This window comes from Oncorhynchus mykiss, chromosome 2, assembly GCF_013265735.2.
Source record: "Oncorhynchus mykiss isolate Arlee chromosome 2, USDA_OmykA_1.1, whole genome shotgun sequence".
Lineage (NCBI taxonomy): Eukaryota > Metazoa > Chordata > Actinopteri > Salmoniformes > Salmonidae > Oncorhynchus > Oncorhynchus mykiss.
Genome location: NC_048566.1, coordinates 101345081 through 101371814, shown reverse-complemented (window position 1 = coordinate 101371814; position 26734 = coordinate 101345081). Strand labels below are relative to the sequence as shown.

Below are 26734 nucleotides of genomic sequence, written 5' to 3'. Positions count from 1 at the left end.
CTCATCACTAAGCTAAGGATCCTGGGACTGAACATCTTCCTCACTGGGGCTAAGCTGCCTGTCATCCAGAACATCTAATCCAGGCGGTGTCAGAGGAAGGCCCAAAATATTGTCAAAGACTCCAGCCACCCAAGTTAGACTCTTCTCTCTGCTACCGCATGGTACCGGAGCACAACGTTTGGGAACAAAGGGCCCCTGAACAGCTGCTACCCCATAAGACTGCTGAAAAGTTGATCAAAACGGACTATTTGCATTGACCCCCTTATTTTATTCTTATTCAAATAATGAAAAAAGCAAAAACATGTTTTTAGAAATCTTTACTTATTTATAAATAAATAAAAAACTGAAATATCACATTTGCATAAGTATTCAGACACTTTACTCAGTACTTTGTTGAAGCACCTTTTTGGCAGCAGTTACAGCCTCGAGTCTTCTTGGGTATGAGGCTACAAGAGATGTTAGATTGGGTTCAAGTCCGGGCTCTGGCTGGGCCAATCCAAAACATTCATACTTATGTAAATAAGCTATTTCTGTTTTTATTTTTAATACATTTGCAAAAATGTCTAAAAACCTGTTTTCGCTTTGTCATTATAGGGTATTGTGTGTAGATTGCTGAGTTTTTAAATGTATTTAATCAAATTTAGAATAAGGCTGTAACGTAACAAAATGTGGAAAAAGTCAAGGGATCTGAATACTTTCCGAATGCAGTGTATCCTCCTCAATTACCTCGACTACCCCGGCACATCGGTACCCCTAGTGTGTAGCCTCGTTAATGTTATTTTTCTTTTAGTTTACTGAGCAAATTGTTCATACTTACTTTAAAAAAACTGCATTGTTGGTTAAAGGCTCGTCAGTAAGCATTTCACGGAAAAGTCTGTTGTATTTGGTGCACGTGACAAATACAATTTTCCAGAAATCCTGGTTGGAAGAATCCTGGAATCAGGAGAGAATAGTACGTAGGCCTCCAGTCCGTAGGCCTCCAGTCCGTAGGCCTCCAGTCCGTAGGCCTCTGAGATTCAGCAAACAAAGGAGTCTTTCTTCAGTAGATTTCGTACTGGTTTACTAGCTGGAATAGCATGAAGAAGAAATGTCATATTAGCAACCTCTCCACTCTGTGGGATTCCAATAAACATTTCAGAAGCAGCCTCTACGCTGGTCTAGCCTTGGACATCCAGGCTTCGCAAAAGACTACCACTGGTCAGATGGATGGCCTAGAAAGACTACCACTGCTCAGATGGATGGCCTAGAAAGACTACCACTGCTCAGATGGATGGCCTAGAAAGACTACCACTGGTCAGATGGATGGCCTAGAAAGACTACCACTGGTCAGATGGATGTCCTAGAAAGACTACCACTGGTCAGATGGATGGCCTAGAAAGACTCCCACTGGTCAGAAGTGCTGGAACCCTCCAGTTTGAAAGAAAGATGTGCGTACGGCGTAGGTTTACACTACTTCTGAACCCAGAGTCTGTCGAACCACGCTCCCATCCCCCAGGGGCCTTGTCCAATCATCTCCCTCCTTCTTCAGTCCTGCTCCCGCCCCCCAGGGGCCTTGTTCAGAGCTCCCAGCCAGTGAGGGCCCCCCTCAGCCAATGAAATCCCTGAATCATTGGGCGAGTTTTGATGCTGATTGGCTTCTTGCTGAGAGGATCCAGAAATGGAAATGGTGTTCACGACGTTGTTGCTTAGACCACCATTGGTTCCACTGTTGATACCTGCTGCTCTTGTGCTGTTGAAGTTGGCATGGTTACAAAAGGTGTTGGGGTTGGTACCATTGCAGACGTTAGACGTAGTAGTGGTGTTGGAGTTGGTACCATTGCAGAAGTTTGTTGTAGAAGTGGGGTTGGTACCACTCAAGACGTTGGCTGGAGTAGTGGTGTTAGGGTTGGTGGTGTTGATAGTGCTGGTGGCATTGATACTAGAGGAGGAGCTGTTGGGATTGGTAGCTGGGGTGCGAGAGGGAGGGGTAAAGGAGAACTCCCGCTCCCCTCCACCTCCCACTCCCCGTGGGCTGATGGGTCCAGGCTGCAGGCCCTCGGCCAACGATGTGTTATCCAGTGAGAGGCGTGGAGGCGGAGGCCGTCGAGACAGCAGGCCTTGCCCGGGCCGGAGCTTTGATATGGGGCAGAGTTCCGGAAGGTTGCCAGGGTCAGGAAAGGAGAAGGCTGGAACACAAGGACCCTCTCCCTCCTCACTCAGCCAGGGGAAGGCAGAGGAGGGTGGAGGGAGCATATGACCTGGAGTATCAGGGGGCAGTAGACCTCCAGAGCCAACCATCGGAGGAGCCAGCGAGCTGGAACTGCGATCCCAGGCGTAAGTTCCTCGGGTGGGCCGTGGACGAGGCATAGCGGGGGGAACACAGTGGATGGGGGTCTGGGGACAGCTATAGAAGCCGGACCTCTCATACAGCGGCATGGAGGAGAAGGCGTAGTCCGGGTGGCTGGAGTCGTGGCGGGGACCAGGGCCGTGGCTCGGTGTTGAGGGGTCCCCCTCGGAGTGCAGGAAGGGGGGGAAGCGGCTGAATGGAGCCCCTGGGCGCCGGCGCAGGAGAGAAACCCGGGAGGAGGTGGAGGAGCGGGGGAAGACGGGGGACTGAACCCCCAGGAGGCGACTCAGACCCCCCAGGAGAGGAGTAGAGTGGTTGGCCTCCTCATGCTCCTTGATCTGCTCCAGGTTGGACTGGAACTCCATCTCCTCTTTGGGAACACTAGAGAGAAGAAGAAGAAGACTTTACCATCTGCTCTTTACACTGGAGTGATAATAGGAATGTGTTAAGCTAGTTTAATTCCATCTGCTCTTTAGGAACACTGGAGTGATGATAGGAAAGTGTTAGCCAGTTCAGTGATTAAAAGGAAGAAACTTCCCTGAGCAATGTAATAGATCTCAAAGTATCAAGCTAGTTAGGTACTGGAAGTGTTATTGCGCACAATCAACCCCTTGGATTGATGAGGAATTGAAAAATTATGTGGTTAAGAGGGATGAGGCAAAAGGTAGCAATTAAGTCTGGCAGCCCAACTGATTGGCAAACGTACTGCAAATTAAGAAACCATGTGACTAAACTAAATAAAAATAAACTATACAATGAAACAAAGATAAAAAATATAAAAAATGGTAGTAAAAAAACTACCACTGGTACCACATTAAATGACATTTTTGGGAAAAAAGCCAACTCGGCTCCTTCATTCATTGAATCAGATGGCTCATTCATCACAAAGCCCACTGATATTGCAAACTACTTTAATGACTTTTCCATTGGCAAGATAAACAAACTTAGGGATGACATGCCAGTAACAAACACCGACACTACACATCCAAGTATATCGGAACAAATTATGAAAGACAAGAAGTGTACTTTGAATTCCGTAAAGTCAGCGTGGAAGAGGTGAACATTGTTTTGTTGTCTATCAACAATGACAAGCCACCGGGGTCTGATAAATTGGATGGAAAATTACTGAAGATAATAGCAGACGATATTGCCACTCCTATTTTACGCATCTTCAATTTAAACCTACTAGAGAGTGTGTGCACTCAGGCCTGGAGGGAAGCTAAAGTGTTTCCGCTAACCAAGAATAGTAAAGCCCCCTTTACTGTCTCAAATAGCCGACCAATCAGCATGTTACCAACCCTTAGTAAACTTATTTCACAGTAAACAAATTGACAACATAATTTCAGATTGCTTATAGGGAAGGACACTCAAAAAGCACAGCACTTACACAAATGACTGATGATTGGCTGAGAGAAATTGATGATAAAATGATTGTGGGGGCTGTCTTGTTAGACTTCAGAGCAGCTTTTGACATTATCGATCATAGTCTGCTGCTGGAAAAATGTATGTTTTATGGCTTTACACCCTATGATATAATGTGGATAAAGAGTTACTTGTCTAACAGAACACAGAGGGTGTTCTTCAATGGAAGCCTCAAACATAATCCAGTTAGAATCAGGAATTCCCCAGGGCAGCTGTTTAGGCCCCTTGCTTTTTAAACTATTACTAACGACATGCCACTGACTTTGAGTAAAGCCAGAGTGTCTATTTATGTGGATAACTCAACACGTCAGCTACTACAGAGACTGAAATGACTGCAACAATTCACAAAGAGCTGCAGTTAGTTTTAGAGTAGGTAGCAAGGAATAAGTTAGCCCTAAATACTTAAAGTTAAGGCATTGTATTTGGAACAGAACACTCACTAAACCCTAAACCTCAACTAAATCTTGTAATAAATAATGTGGAAATTGAGCATGTTGAGATTACTAAACTGCTTGGAGTAACACTATATTGTAAACTGTCACGGTCAAAACATATTGATGCAGTAGTAGCTAAGATGGGGACAAGTCTGTCCAAAATTGTAATTGGCTCAGAACAGGGCAGCACGGCTGGCCCTTGGATGTACACAGAGAGATAATATTAATAATATGCATGTCAATCTCTCCTGGCTGAAAGTGGAGGAGAGATTGGCTTCATCACTACTTTTATTTCTGAGAGGTATTGTTGAATGGACCGAGCTGTGACACCCATACATACCCCACAAGACATGCCACAAGAGGTCTCTTCACAGTCCCCAAGTCCAGAACAGACTATGGGAGGCACACAGTACTACATAGATCCATGACTACATGGAACTCTATTCCACATCAGGTAACTGATGCAAGCAGTAAAATTTGATTTAAAAAACAGATAAAAACACCTTATGGAACAGCGGGGACTGTGAAACAACACAAACATTGGCACAAACACATGCATACACACACACGATAACATACGCACTATACATACACACATGGATTTAGTCCTGTAGATATGTGGTAGTGGTGGAGTAGGGGCCTTAGGGCACACGGTGTGTTGTGAAATCTGTGAATGTGTTGTAATGTGCTGTAAAAAATTGTATAAACTGCTTTGATTTAGCTGGACCCCAGGAAGAGTAGCTGCTGCTTTGGCAGGAACTAATGGGGATCCATAATAAACCCCAGGAAGAGTAACTGCTGCTTTGGCAGGAACTAATGGGGATCCTTAATAAACCCCAGGAAGAGTAACTGCTGCCTTGGCAGGAACTAATGGGGATCCATAATAAACCCCAGGAAGAGTAGCTGTTGCCTTGGCAGGAACTAATGGGGATCCATAATAAACCCCAGGAAGAGTAACTGCTGCTTTGGCAGGAACTAATGGGGATCCATAATAAACCCCAGGAAGAGTAGCTGCTGCCTTGGCAGGAACTAATGGGGATCCATAATAAACCCCAGGAAGAGTAGCTGCTGCTTTGACAGGAACTAATGGGGATCCATAATAAACCCCAGGAAGAGTAGCTGCTGCCTTGACAGGAACTAATGGGGATCCATAATAAACCCCAGGAAGAGTAGCTGCTGCCTTGGCAGGAACTAATGGGGATCTATAATAAACCCCAGGAAGAGTAGCTGCTGCCTTGGCAGGAACTAATGGGGATCCATAATAAACCCCAGGAAGAGTAGCTGCTGCCTTGGCAGGAACTAATGGGGATCCATAATAAACCCCAGGAAGAGTAGCTGCTGCCTTGACAGGAACTAATGGGGATCCATAATAAACCCCAGGAAGAGTAGCTGCTTCCTCGGCAGGAACTAATGGGGATCCATAATAAACCCCAGGAAGAGTAGCTGCTTCCTTGGCAGGAACTAATGGGGATCCATAATAAACCCCAGGAAGAGTAGCTGCTGCTTTGGCAGGAACTAATGATGATCCATAATAAACCCCAGGAAGAGTAGCTGCTTCCTTGGCAGGAACTAATGGGGATCCATAATAAACCCCAGGAAGAGTAGCTGCTTCCTTGGCAGGAACTAATGGGGATCCATAATAAACCCCAGGAAGAGTAGCTGCTGCTTTGGCAGGAACTAATGGGGATCCATAATAAAACCCAGGAAGAGTAGCTGCTGCCTTGACAGGAACTAATGGGTATCCATAATAAACCCCAGGAAGAGTAGCTGCTGCTTTGACAGGAACTAATGGGGATCCATAATAAACCCCAGGAAGAGTAGCTGCTGCCTTGACAGGAACTAATGGGTATCCATAATAAACCCCAGGAAGAGTAGCTGCTGCTTTGACAGGAACTAATGGGGATCCATAATAAATACTAATACAAACTAAGTTACAACGAGTTTCAAAATACGAGCATTTATAAGATTGTGCTGTTATTATTTCTATAATTATGATCTATGATTTTTTTCTGACTGTTTTCCATGTTATTTGGTTAGTTCTCTTTAAAACCAAAGCAAGGTTAAGGTATGGTATATCACAGGTCTATGTACAGTCTCAGGGCAGGCCAGGTTTGACAGTGAACAGAGCATTCTGTTGGAGGAGATCACCTCACGACCTGTCTATCGGTCATATCTCTGTTTAAGGAGATCACCTCACAACCTTTCTATTGGTCATATCTCTGTTTAAGGAGATCATCTCACGACCTGTCTATCGGTCATATCTCTGTTTAAGGAGATCACCTCACGACCTGTCTATCGGTCATTTCTCTGTTAACAGGACAGATGTAAATCTTGCAGCGTTTTGTGTTACGATCCCAGATTTTAGAGAAAAATGTTGGTACATATAAGTGTCTTATATCGGCTGAAAGCTTCAATTCTTGTCCAATTTACAGTAGCTATTACTGCGAAAAAATGCCATGCTATTGTTTGAGGAGAGCTCCTAACAGCAAAACACTTTTTTTTTCAATGCGATAGGTTTGATAAATTCACCTCTGAAGGTGAAATGTGAACTAACAATCTGAAATCTTGCTCTGATTTATCATCCAAAGGGTCCCAGAGATAACATGAAGTGTCATTTTGTTAGATAAAATAATTTTTCATATCCTTAAAAAGGTCTATATCGAATTTGTATTTCCACTCGTTCAATTTGCAAAGAAAGGAATCTGTGAAAATCTCACCCTGAACGTTGTTTCAACGAGTCAAATCACTTTCAAATCTATTCCTCAGAGATCCTAGAAGGTAACAAGACTTCATTATTTCATTAGGGGTGTAGTATATCCTATAGGACACCATATTTGGTCAGAGAGCGAAACCTTCATGGCACGCCGATGACGCGTGCGGCCATCACTTGAACGACTGTATCTGTCAAATAAGCACCAATCGTGGTCAAACAAAGCTAGCTAGATAGCCAATGGGCTGGGCTTTACGGGAGTATCTGGAAATCATGAATATGACGTAAAATGTAACTACTAACCTTGTACGACAGCATGCCTTATAATTTTTGCCCAAAAATAAAAGGATATTCAGAGTTATGAAGTTATGAAAACTGGTTGTTTTGCAAATGCTGATCTTATAATATGGCTACTAATACTGGAAAAGCTAAATCAAAGTCCAAGTATACAGATTTGACGATATTCTTACAGAAAAATGAAATATGAATGCAAATGTCTCCTTCACGATTTGCCCAAAATGTACCTGGGTACTTCACAATAAAAGTCTTGCAGTTCAGTCATACTTCAAGTTATCTATCGGAAACTTTGCACATACACTGCTGCCATCTTGTGGACACTAGGAGAAGTACAACCAGAGTGAACGCTATAACTATGACCTTCCTCTTCCATTTCAAAGATGGTGGTAGAAAAAAAGACTGGTTGGTTTTTTCTTTGTATTTTCTTCTACCCGATCTATTGTGTTATATTCTCCTACATTCAATTCACATTTCCACAAACTTCAAAGTGTTTCCTTTCAAATGGTACCAAGAATATGCATATCCCTGCTTCAGGGCCGATTTGGGTATGTCATTTAGGCGAAAATTGAAAAAGGGGGCTAAGAAGTTAAGCACCCTCATAGATATTTCTGTTATCATGGGACTGCACACGTTTCCCTCTGGCCAACGCCAATTGGCAGCCAAGGCTTTGCCTTGGGACGCAAAGGTGTGTCATGAGTCAGGAAGAACGTTCTGATAGTCTTAATGACAACAGACCTAGATATGGGGGGAGGTTTCAGTGGGTGGAATATTAGGACAATTGGAGGTTTACCAAGTTGCAGCTACAGTATGCTTAACAGTGTACATTATGGTACAGCTATATGGACACTTAATCATCGTGGTGCTTTTTAATGGTAAGTTTACAAACATTGGTTGTGGGAATGTTACGGATACAGGTATCCTGTGTCTGTGTGTATCCTGTGTGTGTTTCTTTTCTCTCCTTCTCCCCTCACAGGTGAAAATCATCACTCCCCAATCAGTCAACAATCAACCCATCAATCAGAAGACACACCTCCTCCTCCTTCCTACCCTATCACAGTTCCTTCCCCATGGTTTAAAAACCCCATCATTTGTTTGCTCATGAGCTCAATCTTTGTAATGCCATGTGGGTAGATCGCTGGTCTTTATAGATTTCAGTAGCTCAATCTCTTTGTAATGCCATGTGGGTAGATCGCTGGTCTTTATAGATTTCAGTAGCTCAATCTCTTTGTTAATGCCATGTTTGTAGATCTCGGTTCTTCACTCGCTCTCTGCGTCATAACCTCTCTTTTGTTTGAGCACCTCCAAATCACTTTCATCTCCTGTGAGTATTGTTTTGGTTATGGTGTTTGTTTGTTGCTGGTGGGAAAAGGGGGAAACCAAGACAAGTCGCCCATGGGCATACACTACCCGTAGGTGAACTTTGTTAAACACACTAGTTAGAACTGGGCGGACCACCCACTGTATTTTTGGTTAGTTAGTTAGCTGTTGTTAAAGTAGGCTAGTCTAGCTTAGGGGTGTTTTTGCATATTTATTGTTTCTTTCCTTGGGTCCAGCTCAGCCCCTTTTTCCTGCTCCCCCCATTACCGTGTGTTTCTAAATAAACCCTGAGTTTGACGGTATTATTTCTGTTGTCGTGGTTATTTCGTTCACACTTACTTTGTCACAATTATAATTTACATGAGTTATGTTACGGGTCTCACTACCATCCCCCCTAGACTGTCGGGCCAAAAGGGATTCGTAACAGGGAAGTATAGTTGAAACGTGGGTATAATTATACCCAAGTGGGGAAATAAGTATAGCAAATGGATCGTAAAGGAAATCACACTACAAACTATCACCCTCAAGCACTTAAGGAAATCATGAAGATCATGGATGCATTAGTCTGAAAAACCCTGACCTCGTGAGATATACATGGAGGAGGTTTAATATCCTGACCTAGTGAGATATACATGGAGGTTTAATACCCTGACCTAGTGAGATATACATGGAGGAGGTTTAATACCCTGACCTAGTGAGATATACATGGAGGAGGTTTAATATCCTGACCTAGTGAGATACATGGAGGTTTAATATCCTGACCTAGTGAGATATACATGGAGGTTTAATACCCTGACCTAGTGAGATATACATGGAGGAGGTTTAATATCCTGACCTAGTGAGATATACATGGAGGTTTAATATCCTGACCTAGTGAGATATACATGGAGGAGGTTTAATATCCTGACCTAGTGAGATATACATGGAGGAGGTTTAATATCCTGACCTAGTGAGATATACATGGAGGAGGTTTAATATCCTGACCTAGTGAGATATACATGGAGGAGGTTTAATATCCTGACCTAGTGAGATATACATGGAGGAGGTTTAATATCCTGACCTAGTGAGATATACATGGAGGAGGTTTAATATCCTGACCTAGCGAGATATACATGGAGGTTTAATATCCTGACCTAGCGAGATATACATGGAGGAGGTTTAATATCCTGACCTAGTGAGATATACATGGAGGAGGTTTAATATCCTGACCTAGCGAGATATACATGGAGGTTTAATATCCTGACCTAGCGAGATATACATGGAGGAGGTTTAATATCCTGACCTAGTGAGATATACATGGAGGAGGTTTAATATCCTGACCTAGCGAGATATACATGGAGGTTTAATATCCTGACCTAGCGAGATATACATGGAGGTTTAATATCCTGACCTAGCGAGATATACATGGAGGAGGTTTAATATCCTGACCTAGTGAGATATACATGGAGGAGGTTTAATATCCTGACCTAGCGAGATATACATGGAGGTTTAATATCCTGACCTAGCGAGATATACATGGAGGAGGTTTAATATCCTGACCTAGTGAGATATACATGGAGGAGGTTTAATATCCTGACCTAGCGAGATATACATGGAGGTTTAATATCCTGACCTAGCGAGATATACATGGAGGTTTAATATCCTGACCTAGTGAGATATACATGGAGGAGGTTTAATATCCTGACCTAGCGAGATATACATGGAGGAGGTTTAATATCCTGACCTAGCGAGATATACATGGAGGTTTAATACCCTGACCTAGCGAGATATACATGGAGGAGGTTTAATATCCTGACCTAGCGAGATATACATGGAGGAGGTTTAATATCCTGACCTAGTGAGATATACATGGAGGAGGTTTAATATCCTGACCTAGTGAGATATACATGGAGGTTTAATATCCTGACCTAGTGAGATATACATGGAGGAGGTTTAATATCCTGACCTAGTGAGATATACATGGAGGAGGTTTAATATCCTGACCTAGTGAGATATACATGGAGGTTTAATATCCTGACCTAGTGAGATATACATGGAGGAGGTTTAATACCCTGACCTAGTGAGATATACATGGAGGAGGTTTAATATCCTGACCTAGTGAGATATACATGGAGGTTTAATATCCTGACCTAGTGAGATATACATGGAGGAGGTTTAATATCCTGACCTAGTGAGATATACATGGAGGAGGTTTAATATCCTGACCTAGTGAGATATACATGGAGGAGGTTTAATATCCTGACCTAGTGAGATATACATGGAGGAGGTTTAATATCCTGACCTAGTGAGATATACATGGAGGAGGTTTAATATCCTGACCTAGTGAGATATACATGGAGGAGGTTTAATATCCTGACCTAGTGAGATATACATGGAGGAGGTTTAATATCCTGACCTCGTGAGATATACATGGAGGAGGTTTAATATCCTGACCTCGTGAGATATACATGGAGGTTTAATATCCTGACCTAGTGAGATATACATGGAGGAGGTTTAATATCCTGACCTAGTGAGATATACATGGAGGAGGTTTAATATCCTGACCTCGTGAGATATACATGGAGGAGGTTTAATATCCTGACCTCGTGAGATATACATGGAGGAGGTTTAATATCCTGACCTAGTGAGATATACATGGAGGAGGTTTAATATCCTGACCTCGTGAGATATACATGGAGGAGGTTTAATATCCTGACCTCGTGAGATATACATGGAGGAGGTTTAATATCCTGACCTAGTGAGATATACATGGAGGAGGTTTAATATCCTGACCTCGTGAGATATACATGGAGGAGGTTTAATATCCTGACCTAGTGAGATATACATGGAGGAGGTTTAATATCCTGACCTAGTGAGATATACATGGAGGAGGTTTAATATCCTGACCTCGTGAGATATACATGGAGGAGGTTTAATATCCTGACCTAGTGAGATATACATGGAGGTTTAATATCCTGACCTAGTGAGATATATATGGAGGAGGTTTAATATCCTGACCTAGTGAGATATACATGGAGGTTTAATATCCTGACCTAGTGAGATATACATGGAGGAGGTTTAATATCCTGACCTAGCGAGATATACATGGAGGAGGTTTAATATCCTGACCTAGCGAGATATACATGGAGGTTTAATACCCTGACCTAGCGAGATATACATGGAGGAGGTTTAATATCCTGACCTAGCGAGATATACATGGAGGAGGTTTAATATCCTGACCTAGTGAGATATACATGGAGGTTTAATATCCTGACCTAGTGAGATATACATGGAGGAGGTTTAATATCCTGACCTAGTGAGATATACATGGAGGAGGTTTAATATCCTGACCTAGTGAGATATACATGGAGGAGGTTTAATATCCTGACCTAGTGAGATATACATGGAGGAGGTTTAATACCCTGACCTAGTGAGATATACATGGAGGAGGTTTAATATCCTGACCTAGTGAGATATACATGGAGGTTTAATATCCTGACCTAGTGAGATATACATGGAGGAGGTTTAATATCCTGACCTAGTGAGATATACATGGAGGAGGTTTAATATCCTGACCTCGTGAGATATACATGGAGGAGGTTTAATATCCTGACCTCGTGAGATATACATGGAGGAGGTTTAATATCCTGACCTAGTGAGATATACATGGAGGAGGTTTAATATCCTGACCTCGTGAGATATACATGGAGGAGGTTTAATATCCTTACCTAGTGAGATATACATGGAGGTTTAATATCCTGACCTAGTGAGATATACATGGAGGAGGTTTAATATCCTGACCTAGTGAGATATACATGGAGGTTTAATATCCTGACCTAGTGAGATATACATGGAGGAGGTTTAATATCCTGACCTAGTGAGATATACATGGAGGAGGTTTAATATCCTGACCTCGTGAGATATACATGGAGGAGGTTTAATATCCTGACCTCGTGAGATATACATGGAGGAGGTTTAATATCCTGACCTCGTGAGATATACATGGAGGAGGTTTAATATCCTGACCTAGTGAGATATACATGGAGGAGGTTTAATATCCTGACCTCGTGAGATATACATGGAGGAGGTTTAATATCCTGACCTCGTGAGATATACATGGAGGAGGTTTAATATCCTGACCTAGTGAGATATACATGGAGGAGGTTTAATATCCTGACCTAGTGAGATATACATGGAGGAGGTTTAATATCCTGACCTCGTGAGATATACATGGAGGAGGTTTAATATCCTTACCTAGTGAGATATACATGGAGGTTTAATATCCTGACCTAGTGAGATATACATGGAGGAGGTTTAATATCCTGACCTAGTGAGATATACATGGAGGAGGTTTAATATCCTGACCTCGTGAGATATACATGGAGGAGGTTTAATATCCTGACCTCGTGAGATATACATGGAGGAGGTTTAATATCCTGACCTAGTGAGATATACATGGAGGAGGTTTAATATCCTGACCTCGTGAGATATACATGGAGGAGGTTTAATATCCTGACCTAGTGAGATATACATGGAGGAGGTTTAGTATCCTGACCTAGTGAGATATACATGGAGGAGGTTTAATATCCTGACCTAGTGAGATATACATGGAGGAGGTTTAATATCCTGACCTAGTGAGATATACATGGAGGAGGTTTAATATCCTGACCTAGTGAGATATACATGGAGGAGGTTTAATATCCTGACCTCGTGAGATATACATGGAGGAGGTTTAATATCCTGACCTAGTGAGATATACATGGAGGAGGTTTAATATCCTGACCTAGTGAGATATACATGGAGGAGGTTTAATATCCTGACCTAGTGAGATATACATGGAGGAGGTTTAATATCCTGACCTAGTGAGATATACATGGAGGAGGTTTAATATCCTGACCTAGTGAGATATACATGGAGGAGGTTTAATATCCTGACCTCGTGAGATATACATGGAGGAGGTTTAATATCCTTACCTAGTGAGATATACATGGAGGTTTAATATCCTGACCTAGTGAGATATATATGGAGGAGGTTTAATATCCTGACCTAGTGAGATATACATGGAGGAGGTTTAATATCCTGACCTCGTGAGATATACATGGAGGAGGTTTAATATCCTGACCTAGTGAGATATACATGGAGGAGGTTTAATATCCTGACCTAGTGAGATATACATGGAGGAGGTTTAATATCCTGACCTAGTGAGATATACATGGAGGAGGTTTAATATCCTGACCTAGTGAGATATACATGGAGGAGGTTTAATATCCTGACCTAGTGAGATATACATGGAGGAGGTTTAATATCCTGACCTAGTGAGATATACATGGAGGAGGTTTAATATCCTGACCTAGTGAGATATACATGGAGGAGGTTTAATATCCTGACCTAGTGAGATATACATGGAGGAGGTTTAATATCCTGACCTAGTGAGATATACATGGAGGAGGTTTAATATCCTGACCTAGTGAGATATACATGGAGGAGGTTTAATATCCTGACCTAGTGAGATATACATGGAGGAGGTTTAATATCCTGACCTAGTGAGATATACATGGAGGAGGTTTAATATCCTGACCTAGTGAGATATACATGGAGGAGGTTTAATATCCTGACCTCGTGAGATATACATGGAGGAGGTTTAATATCCTGACCTCGTGAGATATACATGGAGGAGGTTTAATATCCTGACCTAGTGAGATATACATGGAGGAGGTTTAATATCCTGACCTCGTGAGATATACATGGAGGAGGTTTAATATCCTGACCTCGTGAGATATACATGGAGGAGGTTTAATATCCTGACCTAGTGAGATATACATGGAGGAGGTTTAATATCCTGACCTCGTGAGATATACATGGAGGAGGTTTAATATCCTGACCTCGTGAGATATACATGGAGGAGGTTTAATATCCTGACCTAGTGAGATATACATGGAGGAGGTTTAATATCCTGACCTCGTGAGATATACATGGAGGAGGTTTAATATCCTGACCTAGTGAGATATACATGGAGGAGGTTTAATATCCTGACCTAGTGAGATATACATGGAGGAGGTTTAATATCCTGACCTCGTGAGATATACATGGAGGAGGTTTAATATCCTGACCTAGTGAGATATACATGGAGGTTTAATATCCTGACCTAGTGAGATATATATGGAGGAGGTTTAATATCCTGACCTAGTGAGATATACATGGAGGTTTAATATCCTGACCTAGTGAGATATACATGGAGGAGGTTTAATATCCTGACCTAGCGAGATATACATGGAGGAGGTTTAATATCCTGACCTAGCGAGATATACATGGAGGTTTAATACCCTGACCTAGCGAGATATACATGGAGGAGGTTTAATATCCTGACCTAGCGAGATATACATGGAGGAGGTTTAATATCCTGACCTAGTGAGATATACATGGAGGTTTAATATCCTGACCTAGTGAGATATACATGGAGGAGGTTTAATATCCTGACCTAGTGAGATATACATGGAGGAGGTTTAATATCCTGACCTAGTGAGATATACATGGAGGAGGTTTAATATCCTGACCTAGTGAGATATACATGGAGGAGGTTTAATACCCTGACCTAGTGAGATATACATGGAGGAGGTTTAATATCCTGACCTAGTGAGATATACATGGAGGTTTAATATCCTGACCTAGTGAGATATACATGGAGGAGGTTTAATATCCTGACCTAGTGAGATATACATGGAGGAGGTTTAATATCCTGACCTCGTGAGATATACATGGAGGAGGTTTAATATCCTGACCTCGTGAGATATACATGGAGGAGGTTTAATATCCTGACCTAGTGAGATATACATGGAGGAGGTTTAATATCCTGACCTCGTGAGATATACATGGAGGAGGTTTAATATCCTTACCTAGTGAGATATACATGGAGGTTTAATATCCTGACCTAGTGAGATATACATGGAGGAGGTTTAATATCCTGACCTAGTGAGATATACATGGAGGTTTAATATCCTGACCTAGTGAGATATACATGGAGGAGGTTTAATATCCTGACCTAGTGAGATATACATGGAGGAGGTTTAATATCCTGACCTCGTGAGATATACATGGAGGAGGTTTAATATCCTGACCTCGTGAGATATACATGGAGGAGGTTTAATATCCTGACCTCGTGAGATATACATGGAGGAGGTTTAATATCCTGACCTAGTGAGATATACATGGAGGAGGTTTAATATCCTGACCTCGTGAGATATACATGGAGGAGGTTTAATATCCTGACCTCGTGAGATATACATGGAGGAGGTTTAATATCCTGACCTAGTGAGATATACATGGAGGAGGTTTAATATCCTGACCTAGTGAGATATACATGGAGGAGGTTTAATATCCTGACCTCGTGAGATATACATGGAGGAGGTTTAATATCCTTACCTAGTGAGATATACATGGAGGTTTAATATCCTGACCTAGTGAGATATACATGGAGGAGGTTTAATATCCTGACCTAGTGAGATATACATGGAGGAGGCTTAATCAAGCTAGCCGTCTTGATTACTTCCTAGTCTCGTTCTTGCTGGTGTAACAGTATAGACTTTACGTCCGTCCCCTCGCCCCGGCTTGGGCGAGAACCAGGGACGCTCTGCACACAGACAACAGTCACCCTCGAAGCATCGTTACCCATCGCTCCACAAAAGCCGGAACCACTACTTCAAGGTCTCAGAGCGAGTGATGTCACCGATTGAAACGCCACTGGCGCGCACCACCGCTAACTAGCTAGCAATTTCACATCGGCTACACTGGCATCAAAAGTTTTAAAAAGTATTAATAGGAGATCGAGTGCGATCGGACCACCATCTAAATGACCTCAATATAACTTACAGAATTTCCACATGGGCGGGGATATTGGAAATGTAATCAAAGCCTATTGGATGACAATTTGTTCTAAGACAAAATAATTCATAATTGACTCTTTTTTTTTTGCACAACATAGGTACAGCAGATCCCTTAATTGAATGGGACACTTTTAAATGTACTTTTAGAGGCCATTCAATACAATACAATACAATACTCATCATTAAAACAAAACCAGTTTAGGTCAAAAGAGATGAGACTAATGAAGGAAATAGAGGAAGTAACAGAGCAGGTAGATGGTAACGGAAACTGTATTATAGGAGGCACCAAATAGGTCAGAGGAAAAACCAAAAAGAAATGGAGGTACTTATTCAAGAACCATCAAGTGTAATGTATTACAAAACATATAGCGAATTGGATGGAAAATTGTGAAAAATGCACCAAGATTTTCTTGAATCTTCAACATAGAAATTCTACCAATTTTTTTTTATAGAAACTCGTTCACCAAATGATATTTTTGAAAAAGGAAGGAAAATATTTTAAGCATGTTTTCTTTTCAGTCTCCTCCATTTCCATTGAATGATGTTAACTGTAAGGATTTCTTCCTTAATAATAACAATACAATAATAAAATACAATTAACAAATGTACAGAAAGACCTGTGTGAAGGCTTACAGAAGAGGAACTATTTGAGGCAATCAAATCTTTTCAGTCTGGAAAAACACCAGGGCTTTTATGGTATACCAGTAGAGGGATATCAGACCTTTTTTTATCTACTCAAAGATCCATTACTAGCATGTTTTAATTACTCTTATACAAATAGTAGACTTTCAGGTACTCAACAAGAAGGTCTGATTTCATTGCTACTAAAACAGGACCCAGGTGGTAAGTATAAAGATCCAGTCCATTAAAAAAAACTGGAGGCCTCTAACACTTCAATGTTGTGATGTGATAATTCTGGAAAAATGCATAGCACATAGAACAAAAAAGGTTTAACCAGATATTTTTAATCCTGATCAGACAGGTTTTACTTGAAACATTTTAACATTATGAAAACATCGAAGATACCAGGCCTAGTCTTCATAGCAGATTTTGAAAAGGTGTTTGATAAAGTATGACTAGAGTTGATATATAAATAAATAAATGCCTGGATTACTTTAATTTTGGTGAATCTCTAATACAATGGGTTAAAGTTATGTACAGCAACCCCAGATGTAAAATAGTAAACAATGGTTACTTCTCAGAATGTATTGAGCTTTTAAGAGGAGTAAAACAAGGCTGTCCGTTGTCTCCATATCTATTTATTATGGCCATTGCAATGGCAGCTATTAAAATTACATTGATTAACTCTTTGGTCCTATCACTGCCTACTCCTGATTACTTGTTTTTTTTAAATCATATTCTTAATTTTATTTGGAATGCTAAGCCACACAAAATTAACCTATTTATATAATGAAGATGAGTTTGGGGGTTTAAAATGATTAAATATTAAAGCTTTAAACCTTTCCCTAAAAGCTTCACTCATACATTAGTTATACTGAAACCCAAAATGGTTCTCCAGTTTTTTTGTCAAGAAAGACTCTTTGTCTCTTTGTTCCAAAATGGCCTTTTTGCTTTGAAACAGATTACAACTTCTCAATTCCGACTAAATTGAAAATGAAATTTTGTTTAAAGTATTGCCTTTTAGCCTCCCGGGTGGCGCAGTGGTCTAGGGCACTGCATCGCAGCGCTAGCTGTGCCACAAGAGACTCTGGGTTCTCGCCCACTTACTTACTTACTTACTGATTTTATTGTCCCCATTGGGGAAATTTTGTTGCAGTGTCACATTTAAAGTGGCGTTTAAATACAAAAACGAGATTGACAACACAACTATCATAACATGACACCAATAAAAATAATAATAATAGTAAGAAATAAGAAAAAATAAGAAAAGTCTAGCCTGCTGGCCTTACGGAGTCAATGGGAACATTCGCCCGAGCTGTTTAGGAGGGATATCACACCTGGCACAAATGATTGTCTCGCTCTGTTTTTCCTGCTGAGCGGTGCCCTATTCCTGCGCCCAGAGGGGAGTAATTCAAAGTCCAAGTACAGGGGGTGGCTTGGGTCTAAAATTATTTTGTGAGCCTTACGGAGGGCCTTGACCTTAAAGATCTCATCCAGGCCTGTCTGTTTGACTCCAATTACCTTTCTTGCTGTGGTAATAATCCTTCTCGGCATGTTTCTCTGGCTGACAGTGGCATTGCCAAACCAACAAACAATACAAAAAGTTAAAATACTCTCAATAAAGGATTTGTAAAACAGAGTCAGTATAGTACAGTCTATATTAAAAGATCCCAACGTTTTGAGAAAGTACAGTCTCTGTTGGCTCTTTCTGTAGATCAGGTCTGTACATTTACTCCACTGAAGCTTATTGTCCAAAAGGAAACCCAGATATTTATATTCCTCTACAATTTCTATATTCTGACCTCTGATAGATGTTGCAGAGGTAGGTGTTGTACAGGCTCTGTCGCAGCCGGTCCGTAGGGCGACGCAGAATTGGCCTAGCGTCGTTAGGGAGGGTCTAGCCGGTAGGGATATCCTTGTCTCATCACGCACCAGTGACTCCTGTGGCGGGCCGTTGCGCAGTGCACGCTAACCAAGGTGACCAGGTGCACGGTGTTTCCTCCGACACATTGGTGCGGCTGGCTTCCGGGTTGGAGGAGCGCTGTGTTAAGAGGCAGTGCGGCTTGGTTGGGTTGTATTTCGGAGAACGCATGGCTTTCGACCTTCGTCTCTCCTGAGCCCGTACGGGAGTTGTAGCGATGAGACAAGATAGTAACTACTAACAATTGGATACCATGAAATTGGGGAGAAAGGGGGTAAAAAATAATAATAATATCGGCCTTTCTTAACAAGCCATACAAAGCTCGTTACAATTTCAGTTTTATCCTCCAGAAAATATAGAACAAATATTACAACAAATGTTGTGGTTAAACTAAAATATACTGATTCATTAAAAAAACATTCTTTATGGATAAAAAAATAAATAATTGTATTATATTTGTCCTCCGAAGAGGAGGAGGGGTTAATAACACATTTGTTTTTAAAAATAAATATATACAAAAAATACAAAAACAGAAAACGAAGTTACTTGCCATTTTATATGCGTATATCTTATTAAGCTTGTTATGACAAAGATTAGGTCTATTCCTGCAAGAATTTCCTTTGAAACAAAATTGCTTTTTTTAGTTTAGGAATTGGCTTAATTGGGGTCTGGGAAACGGGTCCAATAGGTGTGTGTCTGTCTGTATCTGTGTCTGTCTGTATCTCTCTGTGTGTGTGTGTGTGTGTCTGTCTGTATCTGTGTGTGTCTGTATCTGTGTGTCTGTATCTGTGTGTATCTGTGTGTAAAGGTACCTGATGTCCAGAGCAGAGCCCATGAAGGATGGTTTGCGATGCTCCGCGCTGGCTGCAGTGTATGGAGGCTGGGGCTCTGATTCGTTCCAGTACTTATCCTTCTCTACCAATGGGATAGTGTCGTACATCTCATCCACAGACAGCAGGGACACCTGAGAGGGATAGAACAAGATTGTGATTCATTTGGCATCAAACGGAAGAAAACAGTCTGAAACAGGGAGGGACTACTAGGACTGGGTTCTTTCCTGTTGTTTTCGGTTCTGCCCTAATGAACACAACCCAAGTCTCAATCCTGGACTGGTCTAAGCAAAACATTTACAAAACTAATTTTGTATTATTGTTATTATTAATAAAAGCAATCACATTCAACTACATAGAGGTCCTCAATCTATAATGTGATCTGCTTGAGTGACACCAGCACATGTAACTGCAGTGAACTCATTAGGGGGCAAAAAAACAAAATCTGTGGAGACTGAAGATATCTCTAGTATCCCTGAGAACGGGTTTAGTAACTTGTGATTCTTAACTTACTGAAGTTACATATGAAGGGAGTTTCTGTCAGATTGCTTTCTATATACAGTGGGGCAAAAAAGTATTTAGTCAGCCACCAATTGTGAAAGTTCTCCCACTTAAAGAGATGAGAGAGGCCTGTAATTTTCATCATAGGTACACTTCAACTATGACAGACAAAATGAGAAGAAAAAAAATCCAGAAAATCACATTGTAGGATTTTTAATGAATTTATTTGCAAATTATGGTGGAAAATAAGTATTTGGTCAATAACAAAAGTGTATCTCAATACTTTGTTATATACCCTTTGTTGGCAATGACAGAGGTGAAACGTTTTCTGTAAGTCTTCACAAGGTTTTCACACACTGTTGCTGGTATTTTGGCCCATTCCTCCATGCAGATCTCCTCTAGAGCAGTGATGTTTTGGGGCTGTTGCTGGGCAACATGGACTTTCAACTCCCTCCAAAGATTTTCTATGGGTTTGAGATCTGGAGACTGGTAAGGCCACTCCAGGACCTTGAAATGCTTCTTACGAAGCCACTCCTTCGTTGCCCGGGCGGTGTGTTTGGGATCATTGTCATGCTGAAAGACCCAGCCACATTTCATCTTCAATGCCCTTGCTGATGGAAGGAGGTTTTCACTCAAAATCTCCCGATACATGGCCCCATTCATTCTTTCCTTTACACGGATCAGTCGTCCTGGTCCCTTTGCAGAAAAACAGCCCCAAAGCATGATGTTTCCACCCCCATGCTTCACAGTAGGTATGGTGTTCTTTGGATGCAACTCAGCATTCTTTGTCCTCCAAACACGACGAGTTGAGTTTTTACCAAAAAGTTATATTTTGGTTTCATCTGACCATATGATTCAGTCTTCCCAGCCTGGTGCAGGTCTACAATTTTGTTTCTGGTGTCCTTTGACAGCTCTTTGGTCTTGGCCATAGTGGAGTTTGGAGTGTGACTGTTTGAGGTTGTGGACAGGTGTCTTTTATACTGATAACAAGTTCAAACAGGTGGCATTAATACAGGTAACGAGTGGAAGACAGAGGAGCCTCTTAAAGAAGAAGTTACAGGTCTGTGAGAGTCAGAAATCTTGCTTGTTTGTAGGTGACCAAATACTTATTCTCCACCATAATTTGAAAATAAATTCATAAAAAATCCTATAATGTGATTTTCTGTTTTTTTTTTCTCATTTTGTCTGTCATAGTTGAAGTGTACCTATGATGAAAATTACAGGCCTCTCTCATCTTTTTAAGTGGGAGAACTTGCACAATTGATGGCTGACTAAATACTTTTTTGCCCCACTGTAAATGAAAGAGAATACAGCTCTCTTCTTACAGACAGAGATCCATCCCACATTTCATACAGACTACTGTAATTATACAGACTACTGTAATTATACAGACTACTGTAATTATACAGACTACTATAGTTATACAGACTACTATAGTTATACAGACTACTGTAATGCATTGTAATGAACGGAGAGAGAAACTGAAATGATAGAGCAGAAGAATTGATTTTTATAATGTAGGCAGCCAAACCTGTAGATTACGATCAACCAGATAGTTGGTTTCAAAGTCATCGTCGTCTTCCCCAAACGGGTTTATCAGTTGTTCTGCCACCTGTCCACAAAAATGGCACATCACAATGAAGCAGAACATAAAATGTGCATTTTATACATCATGAAGTAATTATGTTATATTGTGAAAAGAACTGTGTGTATGTGTGATTGTTTATCAATCAGTGAACCATCCCTCCATCAACCCACTTCTCCCTCCCTCCCTCCCTCCCCACCTTGAGCCAGCCCACGTAGAAGAAGAACTGTAGCAGGGTGAAGACAGGCAGGTAGAAGTCGATGTCATGACCAGCGTAGCCCTGGGCGGGGTCTAAGAACTGTCGACCAATCAGACACGCCAGGAAGAAACTGTAGACCGCCACTGTCACCACCTAACAGAGAGGAAGTACTTACAATCCAGGTTCCTGTAGTTAGTTCCTCATCATGACTGACAATAACAGACACATGATTTCATTAACACAGAATTTGTGGGATCAAGATCGATGTTTACTATTTTAGTGTTAGTTCTACTACTACAACAACTATTAGTTGTTACTACTGCTACTACTCCTACCACCACTACTACTACCACTACCACTACTACCATTACTACATGTAGATAACAGAACCTGGGTGTACACAAGGGGTAGGCTGATCCAATCATAACTGTATAGCTTCATACACTGTGTCCGCAATGTGTTTAATTCCTGCAGAGGAGATAAGATGGAACAATCTGATAAACATACACAGACACACAGACACACAGACACACACACACACACACACACACACACAGACACAGACACACACAGACACACACAGACACACACACACACAGACACAGACACACACAGACACACAGACACACACACACATACATACAGGCACACACACATACAGGCACACACACATACAGGCACACACACATACAGGCACACACACACACACACATATACAGACACACATAGACACACACACATAGACACACACACACATAGACACACACAGACACACCGAGAGAGAAACTCACATTGAGAATGGCTGACAGCGCCACATCATTGTTGATGCGTCCCTCGGTGCGGGCCCTCAGTGCCAGGTTAACAAACCACATACAAGGAACCCAGAACTTGTTATGAGGTGAGGGCAACTCCTCCAACTGCCTATGTTCCTCTGCTGTCATCAGGCCTGAGAGAGACACACACACACACGAAGGGTAGGAATTAGGAGGAGCTTCAAACCTTCTGTAAGAGCCGGTTTCCAAGACCCAGATTTAACCTACTTCTAGTTGTCATTCTTAAATTGACAGTGTTTTTGTCCAGGACTAAGCTTGATCTGGGTGGGGGATACTGGCATTTACTGTGATAACCAATATTATGGCCTTATAATAACAGCTGGCTACAGCATCAAGGAACTCCCCTCTTACACTATTATTATTTATTGTTATTTCCTCACTAGCATCATACCACCCTGCATCCCATTGCTGGCTTGCCTCTGAAGATAAGCAGGGTTGGTCCTGGTCTGTCCCTGGATGGGAGACCAGATGCTGCAGGAAGTGGTGTTGGAGGGCCAGTAGGAGGCACTCTTTCCTCTGGTCTAAAATAATACCCCAGGGCAAGTTTTTGGGGACATTGCCCTGTGTAGGGTGCTGTCTTTGGGATGGGACGTTAAAATGTGTGTCCTGACTCTCTGTGGTCACTAAAGATCTCATGTCACTTATTGTACCATGGTGTCCTGACTCTCTGTGGTCACTAAAGATCCCATGTCACTTATTGTACCATGGTGTCCTGACTCTCTGTGGTCACTAAAGATCCCATGTCACTTATTGTACCATGGTGTCCTGACTCTCTGTGGTCACTAAAGATCCCATGTCACTTATTGTACCATGGTGTCCTGACTCTCTGTGGTCACTAAAGATCCCATGTCACTTATTGTACCATGGTGTCCTGACTCTCTGTGGTCACTAAAGATCCCATGTCACTTATTGTACCATGGTGTCCGGGCTCTCTGTGGTCACTAAAGATCCCATGTCACTTATTGTACCATGGTGTCCTGGCTAAATTCCCAAGCTGTCCTTCATACAATCATGGTCGCCTAATCATCCCCAGCTTACATTTATCTCCCTGTAACTATTCCCCAGGTTGTTGCCATAAATGAGAACGTGTTCTCAGCCAATGTACCTGGTTATATAACATATTTTTAAAAGAGTTAAACTAAAGTGTAAATGTAATGTTCTAGATTACAAGCAAGCTAGTTTAGCACTAGCTGTAGTATCTGTTTGGGGTGGCACTGAGAATACAGGCTGCAGGTGAGATGTGCTATTTTATTCTGCCCTGTAGAGTCTGTTGAGCTGTGAGTTTTAACTCTAGGGTGCAGACATCACAGCGTACCTGGCTGTACCTGCACCAGGTGGTTCATGGTGGGGAACCTCTAGGGGTCAACTAGGTTAAGGGTTATGGCTAGGTTTGGTGTCGTACCCTAGAAGTCAACGAGGGTAAGGGTTAGGGGTCATAGGCTTTGAGGTCGTAGGTCGTACCTGCCTGCACCAAGTGCTTCATAGTGGGGAACCTCTTGTAGACTGCCGTGCTGACCGATCGGTAGATGAGCACGCCGGACAGGTTGGCGTACCGCATCAGGGTGCGGCGGGTCAGCCTGGCGATCTCATCGGTACCACGGACGTGAGCGCCCACCAGCGCACCCAACCGGTCCGGCCAGGGAACACTCTCAAACTGACCCCACCACCGAGACACCACCAGGGTCACATAAAAACCTGCGGGAGACAAACACACATGGAGACGACAAAAAAATATGTTATTAATGACATTGAAAGGGAAATGTCACCATGTTTCTACTTCATACTCATCATCTCCACCGCACCACCCACATCAGTAGTAACCAGCTGAATTTCTGTAGTTCAATACTTCCCATTTCTCCCCCTTATTACACTACCGCACTCTGTTTATTTGTAACCTATTAGACTACCGCACTTGGCTTATTTGTAACCTGCTAAAGTTTTTGTAGAGAGGAAGTTCAGAATTGTTGATGACGTCTGTCAAAAGGGGGTTGTTTGTGCTTGAGAAGTATTGACTTGTGGCCTGAGAGTGAGTGGCTAAATGATTACTGAGCACCAGTGTTTGAAAGAGTCAAATCCACTTTAATTCAGGTAGTAAAAATAAATTCCAATCCAATTGTAAGCAATGAGGACAATTGGAATTTCAGAAATGGAGTTGATCCCAACCCTGCTGTGCACAAAACCCTGCTGTGCACAAATCGGTTAGACAGCATAAAATACAACTGAGCAGAGCATAACATAACAGAGCATAACAGAACAGAGCAGAACATAACACAGCATAACAGAGCATAACAGAACAGTATTCTCACCCAATACGAAGGACACAGGGATGAGTTCTGCGTACCGGTCACAGTAGATGGCCAGCTTCTCAAACAGCCTCTTCTGACCCTCATTCAACACAAACCTAGAGAGAACAGGTCTGTCACAAAGTTAACTAAGCTCCTGTATGATTGAACATGATAGGGGGGGAGTGACACCAATTGCAAAAAAAGAGAATGGGGCCTAATATTCCCACAACTATTCCCTGGCATTTGATTGTACAAAGTTGCTGTGATCTTTGATTTGAAGGGACAGGGTTACCTGTGTAAATGACGGGGTTACCTGTGTAAATGACGGGGTTACCTGTATATGATGAGGTTACCTGTATATGATGAGGTTACCTGTATATGATGAGGTTACCTGTATATGATGAGGTTACCTGTATATGATGAGGTTACCTGTATATGACGAGGTTACCTGTATATGACGAGGTTACCTGTATATGACGAGTTTACCTGTATATGACGAGGTTACCTGTATATGACGAGGTTACCTGTATATGACGAGGTTACCTGTATATGACGAGGTTACCTGTATATGACGAGGTTACCTGTATATGATGAGATTACCTGTATATGACGAGATTACCTGTATATGACGAGATTACCTGTATATGACGAGATTACCTGTATATGACGAGGTTACCTGTATATGATGAGGTTACCTGTATATGACGAGGTTACCTGTAAATTACGGGGTTACCTGTATATGATGAGGTTACCTGTATATGATGAGGTTACCTGTATATGACGAGGTTACCTGTATATGACGAGGTTACCTGTATATGACGAGGTTACCTGTATATGACGAGGTTACCTGTATATGACGAGGTTACCTGTATATGATGAGGTTACCTGTATATGATGAGGTTACCTGTATATGACGAGGTTACCTGTATATGACGAGGTTACCTGTATATGACGAGGTTACCTGTATATAACGAGGTTACCTGTATATGATGAGGTTACCTGTAAATTACGGGGTTACCTGTATATGATGAGGTTCCCTGTGTAAATTACAGGGTTACCTGTGAAGTTGTGAGGTTACCTATATATAATGAGGTTACCTGTGTAAATTACAGGGTTACCTGTGAAGTTGTGAGGTTACCTGTATATGATGCTGAAGGAGTAGTACAGTGTGGTGAAGATGATCAGTTCTCTCCACAGCAGCTTGTAGATGCTCCCCTTCCATCGGAGGAGCAGATGGGAGAAGGTCCCTAGCCCCGCGTCAGCAACCCTCCGCGAGTACGTCACCGTCATCACTACCCTTCCCTGGCCAGGCTGGCTGGATGGATGGAGAGCTGGATGGAGAGGTGGATGGATGGATGGATAGGTGGATGGATGGAGAGGTGGCTGGCTGGATGGATGGATGGACGGATGGAGAGCTGGATGGATGGATGGATGGATGGACGGATGGAGAGCTGGATGGATGGATGGATGGATGGATGGATGGATGGATGGATGGATGGAGAGCTGGATGGATGGATGACTAGCTGAATGGTTGGCACAGAGAAATCTGCCCTTGGTGTATCAAAAAAGTCAACTACTGGCTGGCTGGTTGGCT

The 26734-nt window shown here is 42.0% G+C and overlaps 1 protein-coding gene across 1 annotated transcript; it reads right to left on the bottom strand.

Annotated features, from left to right (window-relative positions):
- Positions 1-640: 640 nt before the first annotated feature.
- best1 (bestrophin 1) lies at positions 641-26530 on the bottom strand. Its single transcript, XM_036961196.1, has 9 exons — positions 26279-26530; positions 25162-25256; positions 24317-24550; positions 22814-22968; positions 22413-22490; positions 22023-22175; positions 21770-21850; positions 19720-19871; positions 641-2707 (listed from the first exon to the last, which is right to left on the bottom strand). Exons 1-9 carry the CDS (start codon positions 26428-26430, stop codon positions 1525-1527), a joined length of 2283 nt encoding a protein of 760 aa, XP_036817091.1. The 5' UTR covers positions 26431-26530; the 3' UTR covers positions 641-1524.
- Positions 26531-26734: the final 204 nt, after the last annotated feature.

Bases quoted from the DNA above. Each gene is read 5' to 3' on its own strand.
- best1 (XM_036961196.1), bottom strand. From the start codon at position 26,430: ATGACGGTGACGTACTCGCGGAGGGTTGCTGACGCGGGGCTAGGGACC. The intron at 22,969-24,316 runs GTACGACCTACG...TGTCTCTCTCAG, and splicing joins GAAGCACTTGGTGCAGGCAG to GCCTGATGACAGCAGAGGAA. The intron at 21,851-22,022 runs GTGGGGAGGGAG...TTTTGTGGACAG, and splicing joins TCTACGTGGGCTGGCTCAAG to GTGGCAGAACAACTGATAAA.